The sequence below is a fragment of the Arvicanthis niloticus genome, chromosome 13 (assembly GCF_011762505.2).
Source record: "Arvicanthis niloticus isolate mArvNil1 chromosome 13, mArvNil1.pat.X, whole genome shotgun sequence".
Lineage (NCBI taxonomy): Eukaryota > Metazoa > Chordata > Mammalia > Rodentia > Muridae > Arvicanthis > Arvicanthis niloticus.
Window position 1 is genome coordinate 21,621,621 of NC_047670.1, and position 20,733 is coordinate 21,642,353.

At 37.1% G+C, this 20,733-nt stretch overlaps 1 protein-coding gene across 3 annotated transcripts in view; it reads right to left on the reverse strand.

The window, feature by feature from the left end:
• Positions 1-271: 271 nt before the first annotated feature.
• Positions 272-20,733, reverse strand: part of Rspo2 (R-spondin 2) — a 134,849-nt gene continuing 114,387 nt past the window's right edge. For all 3 annotated transcript variants that reach the window (XM_076911323.1, XM_034516018.2, XM_076911324.1), the window contains exon 6: positions 272-2,144. In XM_076911323.1, coding sequence (XP_076767438.1) covers positions 2,029-2,144 — 116 coding nt within the window. In that variant the 3' untranslated portion in view covers positions 272-2,028. The remainder of the gene's footprint in view (positions 2,145-20,733) is intronic.

Consider the following 20,733-nt stretch of genomic DNA (forward strand, 5'->3'; position numbering starts at 1 on the left):
AAAACTTAGCCCTATGGGTAGATAAGAACCCAAGAGATTAAGCAATTTGTCTATAGTTTCTTAACATAGATTGGAACTTAGGAGCCTAGTTCTGAAAATCTCACTTTCAATTATTATGCAATAACATTTTACATAAATGAGTATCATAAACACTGATATCAACATAGTCGCTCATGTTTTTTATCACTCACTAGTAGGCAGTAGTGTTGGTAAGGCATAGCACTTTCCCTTAAGTGCACTGTTAAAGCAAAAGAAAAACAGTCTAAAAAAACAATTTTTGAGTTTTTAATGCACAAAAACAACACCCCAGAAACATAACAAGCATTGACTTATTAACAATGAAGTATGATATTAAGGGGACCCCCTACCCATGTAGTAAATAGGAATAGAGTGTAAAGAGATATGGAGAGGATTAAGTTCAAGCCCTAAAGTCGAATAGAACATTCAGATATGGCTTATCTTGCATCAATATTTTCATAATGAAGCTTAAGACATCTTTATATAACAGCAAGATGTTTCTGAATGAACAGAAATGCTAAAGAGGTAGTTTTGCCAATGCAAGACAAAAAAAAAGGCTTTGCCTTGCTTTGGATGTTTCCTCAAAACTATACAACTTAACTTTGTTCTAATTTTCTCCTGGATCAGCTAGGAAAATAATGCATTTAGAACCTGCCAATTCATAAATCTAAGGACCACTTGACCCAAGGGGACAAAGATGTTTTTGAAACCATGGCCACGTTTGAAACCAATGCTTCCGTCTTGTTCTCTGTTCCAATGTAGTTGATTCCGACTCAATGGAGAAATGTAAGATGTGGCACTCGCTTGGGGGGAAGCCACCCCATTTTCTTTGTCATTTTCTGGGTGGTTTCATGACAGCAGCTTCCCCAGTAACCCATGAATATTGCCAGGTGACCTATCTTTCAAAGTCATAGATTATTTTGAGTTTGAAGAAAGGATGTAGCTGGAAATTGTATAATAAATACAAGTAACTGCACACAAATCTTGTTTTCAGCTGTATTTCATAAGTCATCAATTTTTGGAGTTTGGCCCAGATGCTGCATGCTGCATGCTGCTGCTGCTGCTGTGTGTGTGTGTGTGTGTGTGTGTGTGTGTGTGTGTGTGTGTGGTGACATGAACTGGGGAAGTTCTATCAGCACTGAAACTCTGACATCAGTCGTTTGACTCTATATACAAACTAGCTTATCCTATACTTACAATTAGAAACAAGCGCCCCCCCCCACCCCCTCCAAAAATAATAGGAACAAAAGAAAACAAGAGGCAACAAAATGCTTCTCAATTTTCAAAACTAGAACAGCCATGTACCAGACCATGGTTAAGAACCACTAGAAACAAAGTGACATCTTATCAATCAGGTATAACTTGTTATACACAGAACGCATAAATATACAGTAAGGAGCTCTAAATGTAGCTCAGCGGAATCTGTACACGTTAGCACTGGGATGAAATGTAGCAGACATTTCCACCTCATGCCCCTAGCTAGAAGGCAGTCTCATTGTAAGACAATTTGAAGGTCACCAATGCTAAGAATACCATGAGGTGACACTAAACATTTTTTCCATGCACATTTGTCTTTGACAATGCATAGTGTGAGAAATGAAAGTCACAAGTGAACAGTGCTTGCTCGCTTAGCATTGTCATCCATGAAAGTGGGCACAGGTGCATTCTCCAGTGGTGATCTACTGCCTCGCGCCTCCTGCAGGTCCACGGTGCCAGGGACAGGTTCTTATGACACACTGTGCTCATCACAAGAGTACAGGTGCATCACATCGCACTGATTCAGCTCAACAAGCTCCTGCTATCACAGGCCCCAGATTCTAATCAAAGCATAAATAACCCAGAGTCCATGCTTGGGCACCTCCCTTTGCAACATTACTGAAAATGGATACTGGTCAGAGGATCAGGAATGCTGTCCACCAGTGTGGATTAGAGAGTAGCTTTGTGCACTTTTGCAAAACAACAGCAAAACAAAACAGAAAACCTCAAAATGCCCCAGCTATTTCTTGTATTTTATTGGTTCACTCTGTCTGTGGCGAGGAAGACACTGTGCTGCTCTTGGGCTCTCTCAATCAGCTTCCGTCTCTTCTTTTTGTTTCTCTTCTCTTTTGCCTTTGGTGTTCTCTTCCCTAGGATGGATAAAGAAAGAAGGAAAATAGAGAACATCAGAAATGTCTCTTTCTTAAAAAAAAAATACTAACCATTAAGAATTTTGTACAAAGCCCATCTGGAAAACATCACCTATGGAAAAAGGCAGCCTCAAAGGGAAAATTGTTCACATTAATTTTGATGAAATAATAATAATTTTCTAAATTGGATATGCTGTCTAGAACAGAGACAGATCTTCTTGTTACAGGGAACTGGCATATCTAAGAACTTCCCAGAGGCCAGATCAGTCGTTCAAAGTGTACATCCTGGCACAAAAAAAAAAAAAAAAAAAAAAAAAATTCATTTATACTCTCCTCCTTTTAACAATGCTACCTTTGACCAGCCATCTTTGCATCGTTTTGCTGCTCCACATGCCTCTTGGTCAAAAGAAAATAAGCTTTCTCTATAGTAAATATAACGGAAGTTTCAAACTCCCTTCTTAAGGGTGATGGGGGTCTTGCTTTTAATACCATTCCTACCCAGTTCTCTAGGGTCTAATAAATGAAACAATTAACGTGTACAATGATTTTTTTTCATTTTTCTATAAAACCAAACCTCATGAGGGATCATTCATCATGTGTTTCATTAGAACTTATCTAATTGCCTAGGCTAATCATTCTTATGAACACTGAGAAGGCTTAGTTGTTCTAACAAATGGGTGATAGGTGTTTTCCTATCAGAAAACCATACCAAGTTCTTCTATTTCCCTCCTCTGCTTTAGCTACTAGAAAGCCTGGACCACAAATAAATACTTAGAGTTTTCCTCCATCATAGATTATTGCATACAATTTCTCCTCTGCTTCTGGCATCTTTTACTTCTTCCATCTCCTGTTTGCGATTTGTATTTCACATGAGAAGGAATTAATATTTCTTCACATACATGTATACACAAAATTATAAAAAAAAATGGAATAAGAAACAGGAGGTACTTGGGTTTGGTTATTCTATATTACAAACATACAGATACATGACATGTTTAAAAGAAAAGAGGCTTTATAAATGTTCCATTTTACAGAAAGTTATCACTGCATACCCTCAACACAGAAAAACTACTCTAGAAAAGAATTCTGGTTATCAACTGCCCTTCTCTACCTTCTGTGCTCCAATGTTATGCAGCATACATGTTCTACCCCCGTAGGGTTCAGCTATCAGATACAAAAGCAATCAGGCAATCAGCATGGATAAAACAACATGGAGATGACCATCCAACTGATACACTTCAATCCTCCTATACATATGAAATTCAGTTCCCTAGCCCTTTGCATTATAACATCAAAATGGAGAAGGTAACTAGAAAAACACAACAACGAAACAAAACAAATCTAGATGGGACTGGAGAGAGACCTCAGTAGTTAAGAAAAATTGCTGCCCTTGCAGAAGACCTTGGTTCAGTTACCACAGTGGTTCAATACCATCTGAACATAACTCAAGTTCCAAAGGATATGAGGTTCTTCTGACCTGCACAGGCACCATGTAACAGTATGAATATATATATTCATACTGTTAATATAACGGAAGTTTCAAACTCCCTTCTTAAGGGTGATGGGGGTCTATATATATATATATATATATATATATATATATATATACATATATGTATATATATATATATACATATATATGTCTATATATGTGTGTGTGTATACATACACATGTATATACATACACACATAAACAAGAAAAACACTTATAAATCTTTACAAATTAAAATAAGCAGGAGATGAAGGAGGTATAGCTCTTATAAAACCAAAGCAAAGACTTCAGTTTCCTAATTAAAGGAAGTGTTTCCTATTTGTTCACTTTCTGATTACATGGTCACTGTTAGGGTTGAGAAAGGGAAATAGTCTTATGCCTCAATATCCCAGCAAAGTGACAGGAATACAGTCAACATTCAATAAATGGTGCCTGAGTAAAAACAAATATCACATGGAAGATGATAAAAACTTATTTTAATAGACTCTACATTAAAATAATGAGAATATGCTCGTACCCAATATTAAATTATAAAGGTCCTTGAAGTTAACTTCTGGTTCTCATTAAATTTTGGCATTAATGTTATAATGGCATTTTGCCATCTTTAAACATAGTTAATCCTACCCAATGAAACCCTAGTCGAAGCCGTCAGCTGTGAAGTTATAACTATGTAGGTCCATTATCTCTAATGATGACACGCCTGATGAGCACCAAGAAGTACTTAAGAGAAAAGAGCATGTTTATAGAGAAGTGTCAATTACAAAGTTTTACAAAGATTTCTCAGTTCTACATGTTCCCTAACTAAACAAATATCCTAAGTTCACAACAATCATTGCTGGCTATAGTTTTAAATTCGTTTGGTTTATAAGGAGAACTCAAGAGGACACAGGAATCTCCCTGGGAGGGGGAAACAGAATAGACATCACATCAATGATAGACAGTGGTGTGGGTGGGGGATGTGAACAGGGGAGATCAGGTTGGGGAAGGACAAAAGTACAGTGTATTGAGAAAAACAAATGAAACTGAGGGATATCTCAGGCATTCCTAGTACAATGAAAACTCGCCAGAATCTACAAGGATGAATCTACAGAATCTACAGAATCTTGCTAAGACTCCTAGCAATTGAGAATATAACGCCTGCTGTGGCTACATCCTGTAGTCAGGCCAGGCTTCCAACTCAGATACAAAACTTTCAAACTATAATTTGTCCTGCCTACAAGATTCTGGGGTAAAAGTGGAACAGAAATCATTAGAGTGGCCAACCAAGGACTTGTCTAGCTTGAGACCCATGCCATGAGAGGGACCCTACCATGACACTGCCTGGAAGACTAGAAACCAGAAACTCAATAACCCAGAGACCTAGAATAGAACCAAACACTGATAGATAAATAGATAGATAGATATATAGATAGATAGACAGATAGATAGATAGATAGGGAGATAGATAGATAGATAGATAGATAGATAGATAGATAGATAGATGAGGAGGTAAGGTAGGTAGGTAGGTAGATAGATAGATAGATAGATAGAGAGAGAGAGAGAGAGAGAGATAGGTAAGGTAGGCAGATAGATAGATAGATAGATAGATAGATAGGGAGATAGGGAGATAGATAGATAGATAGATAGATAGATAGATAGATAGATAGGTAAGGTAGGTAGATAGATAGATAGATAGATAGATAGATAGATAGATAGATAGATAGATAGATAGATAGATAGATAGATAGATAGGTAAGGTAGGTAGGTAGGTAGATAGATAGATAGTAGATAGATAGATAGATAGATAGATAGATAGATAGATAGATAATAAAGTCAGTGAAATGATTACTAATTAATATTCTGTAATACTGGTACATAGGAGTCTAACAAAACCATCATCAGAGAGGCTTCATCCAGCAATTGTTGGAACCAGATGCAGAGACCCACAGTCAAACGTTAGGCAGAGCTCAGGAATCCTGCAGAAATGTAGAAGGAAGAATTGTAGCAGCCAGAGACGTCAAGTACACCACAAGAAGACCTACAGAATCAACTAATCCTAGCCCATGAGGGGCTCACACAGACTAAATCAGCAACTAGGGAGCCTGCATGGGCCTGACTTAGACCCCTTGCATATATGTTATAGTTGTGTAGCTTTGTCTTCTTTCAGGACTCCTAACAGTGGGAGTGGTGGTTGTCTCTGACTCTTCTGCCTGCTTTTGGGACCCTTTTTATTTTACTGTGCTGTCTCATCCAGACAAGTCTTACTGCAATTTGATATGCCATACTTTTTTGCTATCCATGGGAGACCTGCCTTTTCTGAAGAGAAATAGAAGAAGAGTGGATTGGGGGAAGGGAGAAGGGAGGCTGGGAGTAGAGGACAGAGCGGCTCGGTGGTCAGACTGTACAGAATATATTGAATACATAAAATATTCATTAGGTTTATCATTCCTTTATCTAACTCTTGGCATTTCTCTTGAAAGTAAACTGAAATTAAGTGAATGGGTAATGAAGCTAAAACTTCTCGCTTAAACTTGTTCTACTAGACTAAAATGTCAAAGAGAGCTCCTGGTATTCACAATTTCAAAATCTTCATGTAGAAAAGGTCGCTAATATGAAATAAACTAGACAGGGATGGAGAGTTGGCTCAATGGTTAAGAGAACTTGCTGCTCATGCAAAGGTCCTGGGTTCAGTTCCCGTGCTGGTTCACAACCATCCATGACTTGAGTTCCAAGAGATCTGAACTCGAGCTATGAATACTTGTGAGCCCTTATGGGAAATGTATACTATTTTCACTAAACCCTGAACTATGGCATAATGACTCATACTTTTAAGGCAGCTAATTTTGTGTCAGTAATCTAATAACTATTATATTCCAATGAAATCATCAGTATCAGAGGGTCCCTGGCTTTGTAATAGGACAGTGGCATTTACTTGAAACATTTGGTATTGTGGGCTTATTCAGTGATGCTTCTTAAAACTATGAACTAACCTGAATGGTTTTTTGTTTGTTTGTTTGTTTGTTTGTTTGTTTTTGGTGACAAATTCTAATTAACAATGATTTGGGGACCCAGTGATAACCATAATGGTTTAACTGTTGAATGTAAACTCTTTGCCATTGTTTGGCTGATTTTGGTTTGTTTTTGTTTGAACCAGTACCATTTCTAATATTAAATATATTGCAAATACCAAAGAAATAATATTGTAGGCCAAAATCTGACCACAAACAGGAGTAAATTAAGTGAAAATATTTTGTGGTCCACAGTAGATTTTACTGACTTAATGCTCAACTTAAAATAATAAAACAATATTAAAAAAGAAATTATAGAATGGATTCTACACATATTTTCTTCCAAATTTCAGACATTAGTAAATTAGGTTAAGACTGAGAAATATATCTGATCTTGCTCTTATCTATTTGATAATCCTTATTGGACATAAATATGCTAGTTTTTGTTCCCACTTAATTTCTTTAAATATATCTAGATATATTTATGTATCTATGTAGGGATTGGATATTAAAAGTTGGAGAATGACTTCTATACATTGTATTATTGCACATTCTCAACATATTATGCACATTTAAAACCATGCACACTTGTTACCCTATGAGAAATCTAACAGGTTTCACTTTCTTACTCTTTAGTTCAAAAGGGAATATTGAGAATCTTTACTTCAGAAGGTAAGAAACGGGTTGGTTTCATAAGTTTGGCATCCCCCACAATATGCAACTCTACTAACCAATTTTACACATTATCCTGAGTGCTTTGAGAACACACAATCCATTACTACAGCATGACTTTCTTCAGAGCATAACAACCTACCGAACGGATCTACCAAGGACCATTCTATGGATGCGAGGTGATGACTTGTCTCTTCTAATGTCTTTAAGGAAATCAATGTGATTAAAGGGAAAAGCTACTTCCGTGATAGAGAATCTGGATATTGTGATTGACAAATGTGGCAAGACATGGTGAGTCATCTTCTACATCTATAGTCATTGTTAACCAAAAGCTTATGACATATAACATGACAACGTTGTGTTGCTAAGATGAAAGGAAGATAAAATTATCAAGATGAACAAAATTAGAAAGGTATTATCAAAGTCACAGGGTAAAGCGACATAATCTTGTTGATTTGCACACATATGAAGATTTGCACACATATGGTAATGGTCCAAAAGAATATCTAATGCATTCTTCTACAGTGAAAGGTGGGGAAATGCTTGTGGAAATATTCCTAAGGCTCAGCTATGGATTGCTGCTATTACATCCACAATACAGTATGTTATTTTGAAACAAAAGAGCAAGAGGACTCACAAATCACATGAAAATCTGAAAACAATGAATATGCTGAATTCACTTTTTGATTCTTTCACAAACTCTCAAATTCTACAGTTTTCATTTGACTTCTGAGAAAATCTTTGCATCCTTGCAGAAATGGTTCATATACGTTCATCAGTACAGCATCGAGGCTATATATCTAACATCTCCATACTGCCTCCTGTTTAACCTAAGAAGGACTTTCTAAGAGTAAAGGTACTAGAGGTACACTGAAGGGGAAAAAAAACAGTAGCTGTTATTATGAAATAGAAAAGCCTCTAGTGTCACATATATTTCTATACATAGAGATGGAAATGAGAAAGAGACACATATATGACAAATATAAAATTGTAGAATTAAGTATAATTACTGTTGTAGCCACAACTATAACAAAAATAATTACCTATGTCCAAGGTGTAAATTTTGTGCTTTGCACTATTCCAGAATTCTGTGAATTCATAAAATCTTTCACGCAGCTAACACTGAAGGATGTAGGGTCATTTTAACAACTGAACTATCAAATTCTGCCACGGCTAACTAGGCAATCTGGGTGCAGATCAAGAAAGGTTGATTCAACACTCAAAGTCTGGGTTGCAGACAATGAATGGTAAATTGGTGATTTCTTTTTCTCATATGGGCACACTGAGTTTACAGAAAAATGATTAGGAAACGAAATTTATTTTTTTAAAGAGTGATGAATAATTGTGAAAAAATATATGTAATTTCCTGTTTTAAATATTTTAAGAGTTCCTGTAAAAATACACAATAGACATAAATGCAACTGTTTTTAAAAAGTTAAAATGGTTTATAAATATATTAACAATTAAAAATGCCAATAAAATGAAGTTTTGATGAAGGACTCCTATGAGTACAAACCCCTAAATGTATAAGAATATGAAGCATCAGGCATCCGATTCAACAAAAAGCCATAACAATGATACAGCCATTCTATGACCCCATCTGGTACTATTCATAACTTTTGACTAAGGCCTACAAATATATCCTAGGAAAATAATATAGATGTTGGCAAAACTTTCTGCATAGAGATGCTCCCGGTGATAGTGATGGAACAGTGAGTTACCTAAATGTCCTTGTATAATTTTTTCATGACCTCTTATTTTTATGACTATTGAAGCAATAAACTATCCTTGCAACAGAATTGATGCATGTTGTATTGTAAGGCTTAGCAATTAAATCCATTTCTAAGATTACTACTATCACATGTCCCCAATATTTATCATTAATGGGTCTAAGAAAAATTCTTTTAACATAAAAATGCTCTCATTATGATCACAAGGTAATTCATTCATAGAGTGATCACACATATTTGGATATAAAGTATATATGCTTAGGAATAACTGGCCAAAACCCTTCAGACATTGAAAATGACTCTTAATTTAAAAGGTGCTAGTTTTATCATTATTTTGTCTAGAAAGATACGTTAACTTAGCAAATATAATGAGCAAGCTTGGACCTACCACAGTCTGTATTAAGAGTTCATCATAACTATTTTAAATGCAAATGAAGACTGTCTTTACTGTATGCATATAATGTTCTAATACATTTTCACCTTGTAAAATGACTAAATCAAGCTAATTAACATATCTATTACCTCACATACTTATCCATAGAAGGAACACTTAAAGTCTTTCTGGAACTTTCCATCATACATATTCTTATTTACATGAGCTTGGGAGTCAGAGGTAAAGGGAAGGTGAAGAGTAATTCAAATGTTGACATTCATTAGTTTTTTTTTTTAAATTATCAATGTGTTAAAAATTAACAAGCCACTTACGAGTTTATTTGCCATCTCAATTTCAAACGCTAGACCATAAACTTCCAAGTAAATCACTTACTCACTTCAAAATTTCCAAAAGAACAGATGCTTTTTTCTTTATTCTTTTTTCTTTTTTTTTAATTTTTATTTTATTTATATTTCAGATGCCATCCCCTTTTCCCATTTCCCCTCCCTAAAAAATACCCCTATCCCATGCCCCCTTTTCCTTTTTGCTTTTATACATTTTTAAAAATGTTAATCAAAGGCTTTATAAGTTTGGTAATGCTCAATCAGAAGTGTAACCCAATACCCAACCTAGATATATAAACTATCTTTGACTGGTGGAAACACGTGAACATCTGCCTCCATGCCCCACCCCCCTTCTCTCTCTTTCTCTCTCTCATCACCTAGCTTCACCCTTCTGAACAAATGCTTTTTAAAACTTGTACAATATACAGTGGGAAAAAAAGAAAGCATCTTCAATAAATGGTGCTGGTCTACCTGGTGGTCTGTATGTAGGAGAATGGAAATAGATCCATATTCATAAACCTGCACAAAGATCAAGTCCAAGTGGATCAAGGACCTCAACATAAAACCAGATACATTGAATCTAATAGAAGAGAAAGTGGGAAAGATCCTCGAAACTCATTGGCATGGGGGAAGGAAATAATCACAGGATGCAGAGGGAGGGAGGGAGGGAATTGTGTGGGCGATGAGAGGAGAGGAAAAGGGGAACAGGATCAGGTATTAGGGCAGGAGAGAAGCCTAGAGGCCCAAAAGAATGGAGATAAGCAGCATCGGGAGGTGAGGGGACCCTCTAGAAAGTACCTGAGACCCAGGAAGTCAAAGACTCCAAAAACTTAATGAAGGTGACCTTGGCCAAAATGCCCAACATTGGGGAGAGGGAACTCGAAGAGTCCACCTCCAATAGATAGACAGGGCCTCAAGTGGAGGGACAGGGTTACTAACTCACAGTCAAAATTTCTGACCCAGAGCTGTTCCTGTCTAAAAGAACTACAGGGGCAAAAATGGAGAACAGACTGAAGATAAGGTGGTCCAATGACTGGCTCAACTTGGGATCCATCTCATGGGAGGGCAACAAGGCCTGACACTATTATTGATGCCATGATATGCTTACAGATAGAAGCCTGGCATGGCTGTCCTCTTCGAGGCCCTACCAGCAGCTGACTGAGACAGAAGCAGATTCTTACACCCAGTCATTGAACTGAAGTCTTGAACTCCTGTGGTTGAATTAAGAGAAGCATTGAAGAAGCTGAAAGGGACAGTGGCCTCATAGCAGTCTCAACTTACCCAGACCCCAGGGAGCTCCCAGAGACTGAGCCACTAAGCAGGAGCATACAGGGGCAGGTCTGAGACCCCTGGCACCAATATAGCACAGGTCTGCCTGGTCAGGCCTCAGTGGAAGATATCTTAATACTTGAGAGACTTGAGGCACCAGGGAAGGGGGTGTTCTAAAGAGGGAGGGAGCACCCTCTTGGAAGCAAGGAGGAGGAGGAATTGGATAAGGAACTGTATGTAGGAGGGGGTGCGGGGGGGGCGGCAAGAGGAGGGCAACGACTGGAATGTAAATAAATAAAATAATAATAAAAAAAAGTTGTGCTGGCATCAACTTGAAAGGAAGTGAAGGGTGTCACAGGACTGGTTATAGGAAGATTGAAGGAAGGAAAAAGGAGAAAGTGATGCAATTATATCTTAATTATGAAGCACCAAAAAGACAAGATTAAAAAGAAGATTTCCACAGCACAATATGGTTAAACACTAAGTATACAAAACAAAAAGCATACAGATATCTCCAAGAAAAGAAAAAAGAAACATTATCACATACAAAAGAAAACCTAACAAAATAACAGTTAGTTTCTCAAGAGAAACTCTGGAAGCCAGAAGAGCCTAGAGCAAGTTCTAAAATACCATCATGACCAATCTAAACTAATACGCAGCAAAGCTATTTAGCATTTAGCATATAGTTGGAGAATGAAAATTTTCCATTATATTAACAGCCTGGAGGAGGGAAAGGGGGAGGAGGAAAAGGAGAAGAAAGAAGAGGAGGAGGAAGAGGAGGAAGAAGAGGAGTAAGGGGAAGAGGAGGAGGAGGAAGAGGGGTAGGAGGAAGAGGGGTAGGAGGAAGAGGGGTAGGAGGAAGAGGGGGAGAAGGAGGAGGAGGAGGAGGAGGAAGAGGAGGAAGAGGGGTAGGAGGAAGAGGGGGAGGAGGAAATAATTATAATAATCCTGGAACTAGAAAATACAACAAAAGCTCTGGGTCATATTGAAAACAGTCCAAGACAAATGTATAGTTCTAAGTATCAACTTTAAAAATCAGAAACATAACAAATAAACGACCTAATGAAGCAACTTAAAATTTGGAAAAATAAGAGCAAACCAAATCCAAACCCAGCTGACAGCAAGAAATAATAAAAATCAGAAACCAATTATATAGAAACAAAGAGAAAATACAAAGACTCAACAAGCTGATTCTTTGAAAAGATGGTCAATATTGATGGACACTTGGTCTAACTAAAGGAATGAGACGACAAAAATTAACAAAATCATAAATGCAAAGGAAAACATCACAACAAACCCAAAGAAATTCAGAATATTATAAGAGAATTCTTTAAAAACCTGTACTTCATTAAGTTGGAAAAGACATGGATAAATTTATAGACGCAGTCAAACCACCAAAATTAAATCAAGAAGAGAACAACATCCTAATCAGGCCTATAACAAATGAGGAGACTGAAATAGTAATACAAATCTTTGCTATGAATTAAGTCCAAGGCCAGATGGATTCACAGCAGTTTTGCTAGACTTTCAAAAGAATACACAGCCCATCCTTCGTAAATTATTCAAAAACAGAAACAGGAGGAGCACTTCCAAACACCTTATATGAAGCCAGTCTCACTCTAACGTGAAAGCCAGGTAAAGACACAGCAGAAAAGAAAGCTACAGGCTAATTTCACTGATGAACATAGATTTTTAAAACACTCAATAAGATAATTATAACAAATTGCAGATATACACCAAAATAGATTACCCATCATAACCAAGTTGGATTTATTCGTGAAATTCAGAAGTGGTTTCATATACTCAACTCAGTAAATGTAATACACTACCCACATGGATTTAAATACAAATGACACAAGATTAAATAGTTGAACAAAAGGCCTTTGAGAAAATCAAATTTTCATTCATGATAAAAGTCACAGAGAATGTGTAGAGGAAACGTACCTCAACATAATAAAGACTATATCTGAGGAATCCACAGTTAACAACTCCGTCAGTGCAGAACAAAAACCACTACCAAAACCAGCAAACTTAGAAGCAATCTTACAGGAGTCGGGAACGAGACAGTCCACGATCCGCACTCAATGAAAGGAAACCAAACAGAAAAAGAAGTTAAACTATCCCTCTTTGCAGATGACATAATAACATATGGGATCCCAGAAATTCTAGTAGAAAACTTCTAGACACTATCAACAAACTATCAATAAACCAGGTATGGAGTCAAATCACGCAAATCAATAGCACAAACCGACAGCAAACAGTGACACAAAGAGATCATGGCTATACTTCTATACACAGTGGCCTTAAAGGAAATAAAAGATCTAAGAATAAACCTAACCAAGGAAGTGAAGAGACTTTACAATGAAAACATCAAGCCTCTGAAGAAAGAGATAGTGGAAGACATTAGAAGATGAAAAAGATACCCTGTGCTCTTGGATTGGTCAAATTAGTATTGTGAAATTGACCATTTCATTAAAATCTTTTTGTCAGATTCAAAGCAATAGCAAGAAAAAAAAATCCTCATATCATTCTTCCCAGAAATAGAAACAACTATCCAAAAATTTATATGGACACACAAACACCCGGGATAGCCAAAATAATCTGAACAGAAAGAATAATGCTAGCAGGATTACCATCCCAGAACTCAAGATATATTGCAGAGACATAATAATGAAAAGCACTGTGGTATAGGAACAAAACCAGACATGTAGATGGTGTGGTAGGAGGAACAAAACCATAACTTTATCCATGAATATATGGCAAGGATGCCAAAACCACATTCTGAAGAAAAGAAGACATCTTCAACAAATGGTGCTGGGAAAACTGGGTGTACACATGCAGATGGATACCTTTTACATCCCACCAAAACTAGTATCAAATGGGCCAAAGACTTAAATGTGAAACCAGGAATGTTGAATCTGCTAGAACACATATGAGTAGGAAAAATAGAACTCTGAATAGAACTCTATTTGCCAGAGAGTTAAAGCCAACAATTGTCAAACTAACTTCATAAGACTAAAAATCATCTGCACAACTAACGAATCATTCAGGCATGTGAAAAGGATGACCACGGAATGGAAAAGAATCTTTGTCAGCTATACATCTGACGGAGGCCTAATATCCAGAAATTATAAAGAACTCAAAAAAAAAAAAAGTTAAATAAAAAAAAAATCACCCTTGCCCATTAAAACAAATGGGCCTAGAACCTGAGCAGAGCAATCTCTAAAGAAGAACAAAACAATGGTGACTAAGAAGTAGCCCAAAAATGTTTACAGTTCTCAATAATTAGGGAAATGCATATCAAAATAATAACTTTACTCCAGTGAGCATGGCAAAGATAACAAAACAACCAACAACAGACGCTGGAAGGATTGTAGGGGGAAGGAAAGCCTCGCCCAGTTGCCCAGTTGGTCAGATTGCAAACTGGTCTATCCACTCTGGAAATTAGTGTGGAGAATTCTCAAAATGCAAAATGAAAAAAAAAAAAAAAAAAAAGTCTATCACACGACCCAGCTATAAGCTCCTGAGATGCCCATGAGCTCAAAATCCTACTCCACAGATACCTGCTCAGCCAGGTCATTGCTGCTCATTTACAAAACCTAGGAAGTGGAAACATCCTAAATGTCCTACAACCAATGAATGGATAATGAAGATGTAGGACATGTACATGATAAAATACTTTTCAGCTGTAAAGAAAAATGAAATTTGCAGGTTAATGGACACAACTAGAAAAAAATAGTCTTGACTGAGGTCATCCAGATTTAGAAAGACAAATGTTTTCTGTTCTCTCTCATCTCAGGCTCTTAGCTCCAAATGCCCAGATGTGAGTATATATGCCACAGTAACTGCAGAAAACAGGAAAACGTAAGGAACCATTTCCAGAGTAGGAGAGAAACAGAGAGAACCTCTAGGTTTGAGTTTTTACCAAAATAAAGATAACAGAAAATGGCCTCTTTGGTTTTTATATTACATGTGTGGTCCATTACCCATTTGTCTTGCCTTTAAGATCTTGTTTTATATTTAAAATGGTAGAAAGAGAATGCAGTCAAATCCAAGAAGCGCTTGTACCGACATGAACTACCATACTACCACTGAGGTTTTCTGTGTACGGTATTTTGAATGTCCCCGGCTTTACAGCCATGTGATGACTGTAATAGTGATGGCTTTTATAGGACCATTTCGATAGTTCCAAACCTTTATCAATGCACCTCAAGTAATGGGGTTGACAGCAAATTGATAGGGATGAAACCTGCCTTGGTTCCCTGTAACGCTTGTCACCCTGGAGAGCATAAGTCCGTAGACAGAGCTCACACAGAGGGGAGAAAACATTCAAAGCTGTGATCCTCTTCACTTCATGACGGGGAAGAATAAGCATGGAGGAATGAATAAAAATTCTTTTCATAAATATTTTATGTTCACTGTAAAGGACAAAATTTCTGGATGGAGGAAACCTAAAGTAAATCTAATTCTGTTCGTTGTGGGGGGGGGGGGGTGATATAATATATACTTCTACCACAAGGGGGCAGTAATGCGCTTCGACTGTAAGCATTTGGTTTTTTGTTTTGTTTTGTTTTGTTTTAATTGTTCAGGGAAACTTCACAGTTCTTATTTCTTAAATTAATTGAAACCTCACTTTAGAGCTTATTTTTCCAGAGATAAGTTCTGTAGAGGATTAAACATTAACAAGACCCGAATGCAGCACAAGGAAAAATATAATTGGTGTCCTGTCAAAAAGATGTCTGTGGACAAGAGAAAAGAACTGTGGAGAGGGTCCTACCCTTCAGCCACTTAGGAGAAAATCACTACTGATGCCAAACTTAGTAGACACTTTCTTATGGGGAGAGGAATACACGCTACAGCTAAGAACCAGTCTTCTTGCTTTTATCTCTAGTTTACAAGAACACTTCAAACTAACCTCCCCCACCCCCCACCCCACCCCCGTCTTCAGCAGCTCCTCTTTCACACAGTGTCCACAGGCTCAATGTCAAGAATAAAAGCTGACAGAATACTCTGAGCAAGCTGGCCTCCCACCCACAGTTAGTTAGCTTCGGGACTGCAAGTCGAGAGGCAGCAAGTGACATTTCAGACAGGCTGCTCAAGTTCAGCTCTGCGAGGTTCGCTGGATGCGAGCGAGGCACCGAATGTCTAGAATGACCTATCCACCTTCCTCTACCTAATTAGTACCAGGGCCGGCTGAAGCAAGGGTTTTGATTTCACTGGTTTTACACAGGCTTACAGCCTTAAGAAGTCATTATAGGCACATGTGGTTGTTGAGTCTTTTTTTCAGTGAAGACAAAATGCATTTATAGATGACTAATATTCCTCTTAGTGATTTCGCTGACAAATGTCACCTCAGCACAACCATGAAAACCCTTTATTGTTATGGTTTCATGGGGTTTCTATAAATTCACTCTGAATCATTGTTTATTCTTTACCTTTTGTTGATATTCAGTCTACAGTTTCCTCAACACAGTTCGAGACTGTAGATCGTGTGATTACTACACATTGTAAGTACTTTCTAAATATTCTTATTTAATCGAACATTGTGAGACAGATAAGTACTCAAACCATGTTGCCAAAAACACTGTGTAGCAACACGTCTTGATTTACTCAAAATAAACAGAACTGTCAGAAAATGATAAGACTCACTTGGCAATTTTATATCAAGTCTGAAAATGGCATCAAGATTGTCATATTTTTATGTTATCAGTCTACTTTAGCTTAGGTGTCAAGAGGGGCCACACAAAGCTAAAAGTTTATCAATGACACTAGCATTTTAAACATATAACAAATGCTTTACAATACAAAATGCCACTGAATCAGAAATCTCCAAGGGGAGATTTCAATTTGAAGCCTCTATAATGTCAAAAAAAAAAAAAAAAAAAAAAAAAAAAAAAAAAAAAAAAAAGGCCTGTCATCAGACAAGAAAAAGTATATAAAAATAGCAATGAGCCATTATACAACTGCAAACTTTTCTTGATCTTAGCATGCTGTCTTAGGGGCCTGTGTTGGAATACGAGCTAAGGTCATGGAACAGAAGCAATTCTATGACAGGAAAACAAATAACCTAATTTTGAAATGGGCAGAGGACTGGAAGAGACACTTCTCAAAGGAAGAACAGCATACCCTGATGGGAAGTCAGGAAGGCAGCAGCTGTTCAGTGCTGGCAGAAATGTAAGTCGCTGCAACAGTTAGCATGAAGTTTCTTCTAAACACATAGAATTACTGCATTACCCAGCAGTCCCAGTGCAGGGTATCTACCCAAAGGAACCGAAATAGGTAATGTTAAGGTGTCTGATGCCCTCATCAATTATCCACAATAGCTAAGATGAGGGGGCAACCTGAGGGTCCATCAATAGATTCATAAATAAAGTAAGTGTGATACACACTGGGACACTCCATGACATTCAATAGAATAGCCTGTTATTAGTCACAGCCTAGACAGAACTGGTCAAAATTACAGTAAGGAAATTACAGCAAGCCATTACAGAAAGATAAATAATACTGTGTGGTTTTACTTATATAAAATCTATTTAAAAATTGCTGACATGGAAATAGAATATAAATGTAGAAAAGAAAAAGTGGAGGCACAGAAGATACTGATGAAAATGGATTTGCTTTACAAATAATTAACTGCATTGCAGGTGATCATAATCAAAGATAATTATATATTTCAACATTTTTAAAGGCAAAATTTCCTTGCAGTGCTGTAGAGCAAACCCAAGACCTTGTTCATGCCATCCTAATTTTATTAGGATGCTGCATGCAGTTCAGTTAAAACAGTTTTATATGTGATTGCAGCAAAAAAATAAAATAAAAAAGTGAGATTGCAAATATGTTAATTAGCTAGATATAGTCTTGTATTACATATAATGTATACAGAACAAAGACCAACAAACAAAATGGATTTTTTAAAAAGCCCACACCTGAACAGTAAAATAGGTGTGTATACAAATGCAGAGATAATCACTGAGCATTTATTATGCTTATATCCAGCATCATACTGGTCTTTCTTTCAGTAACTATCAAGATATTGTGCCCTTAAGGGATTGTTGAACATACCCATTTAAACAGACTAGAGAGTATACCATGTATATTTCAAGACCTGAGATGGCAGAGCAACGAACAAAGAATTGGTCTCTTTTCATTTGCAGTTGATTCTTCTCTTATACAATAATTTTCTCACCCCTCCATTCCTTCCATTATTCCCCTACCTCTCCCCTAGACTCACTCCACCTCCATTTCCCTTCAAAAAGAGCAGGCCTCCAAGAGACAACAATCAAACATGACACAAGAAACAAGACAAGGCAAAGGTCCACATGTCAACACTGGACAAGGCAACCCAATAGGAAGGAAAGAGCCCCAAGAATTGGGAATAGAGTCGGAGACGCACCTGCTTCCACTGCTAGGGGTCCCACAAAAAAACGTTAAGCTAACACCCATAATGTATATGCAGAGGTCTAGATAATGCTAGAATCAGTCATGCTAGAATGATAGTTTATTCAAAAGGGGGAAAACAGTTTTCCAATCTCATACATAAAACAAAGTTCAATTTCTAATTACAATATAACTTTAAATGTAAATGTCAAAAAAAAAAAAAAAACTAAACTAAAATCTCTTACTACAAAATCAGGATCGGGATCGGGGAGTTTGCTGTGAGATTGTGTCTCCTAGCCATAGTGCAAGTACACCTATAAGGCCTCACCAACACGACTGCCTAAGTGTAAGATGAACAAAGATAACACCAAGAGACATGCCAAAGTGGATTCGGAAATGTCCATGAGATTCCAATCTTAGCAAAGAACTGTAGACAACTGAGGAAAGCTAAGAGATAGGGAGGTGGTCTTCCCCAGGAAAAGCACACCCACTGGTTGTGTACTGCAAATGGTCAGCCCTGAAAACATACATACAAGTAACATGATAAGGACTGAGTGGTTATATCTAGGGATATATGTATACCCATATTCATATATGCATGCAATAACAATGAAAGGGGAGACCGTGAATTTTAAGGAGAGTAGAAAGAGATACATGTGAGGACTTGGAAGGAAGAAACAAAGGGAGACGTGATTTTATACACACACACACTATATATACATACATATATATGTATATATACACACATATATATATATACACTTAAACATATATATGTTTATATATAGTGGTTATATATGTATACACACACATATATATGTATATATATATATATATCCTCTCCCTCCAACAAACACACACTTATAAGAAAACTTTAATGGGGCATAAAAACAAGACACAAATTATAAGTGTGCATTTGAAACACACTATACCTAGCAAGGCTTTTTAGCCAGAATGCTAATAATAAAAATATGAGGATAGTCAACCATGGCTCAACAGCTGAACCACTCCAAACCTGGCCCAGACATACCTCACAGGAGCCAGACATGAGGCAAAGCAGCCTTATGCACCCAACTGTCATGGTGGGTGAAATGCACACCAGACTCCCCAGTGACTTACACAAAGTGATGAGAAAGATAAAGTTGAATTCTAGCTACTGTGTCTGCAAGGATTTGCCCAGCAATCACAACCAGAATGGAAGCACAATGCTTGAAAGATTGTTGAGATGAGATTGAAGAGCACCAGAAATCATTTATCTTAAATTCATACTCTATTTTAAGTTTCTGTTGGTAAGCATTTGTGTGCTTTTTATCATGCTCATTTTTTGCAAGTTTTATAGCAAACACTGGAATAGCAGGAATTCAGGTATAACAGAACGTCAGTAATGGCCACCTAACTTTATACCAGATTCCTACATGCTTACATGCTACTGTGCTGTCCTTTGATTGACTGATTGATGAATGATTGATGAATGATTGACAATTTTGCTTCTTAGGAAGGTTTATGAGACTGTTCCCAACCCTTCACACACTGGCATGTTAGTTCCATTTTTTCATATGTGAGTTCTCCACCCAGTAAACCCAGAACATTTCTCGAGTTGGATGCTTATTACTACCCATCCTTTATCCCACCATAACCTTCTAGAATGGGTCTTTGACTTCTAAAATTCTAAGTTCCTTAGGTCCTCCTTTTTATCATTACCCAACACTCAAGTCGTCCTTTCATACCTGACCAGCCCATATTTAAAAATAATTACTGGGTTTAGGTTCCTTTCAATTCCTTACCTCAACTCGACTCTCTTTTATCTCTGAACACACTGTCCCTTGATCTCAGTCCACTTACTTTTTACATTCCCACCTGGTTTATGAATGTCTTCTCTGCAGACAATTGGGGACAAACACTTTCTTATGTTTCTCATTTTTTCCCCAAGGTAAATGTCAGAAGTCTGAGCTTTTCTAAATTCTGAGCTGATTTTACTCTTATTGTCAAATGATAAGTTTATATAAGTTTACAGTTGATTCCTCCCTCCCAAAACCAAAAGTTAACTCATATTTAGAGAACGAATTGAAGAGATTGCCCTGACTTATCAATCAGGTAAGGATTAAATTCCACTTCCCAACAGGAAACTAGCAGTTCATTAACCTTTTATCTTAACCTTCTAACCTAACTCTTCATGCAAGAGGGTTTCTGTGTGTGACTGAATGAGAAGCAAGTTGCCTAGTTGTCTCCATCTCTCGTTACACAGCAGCCAAAACATAAGTTCATCTATAACCATCACCTCTCACTCCTCTCTGGGCTCTTTTTTATTGTAATCTTGATTAGAGCACTCAAGGAAATCACATTGT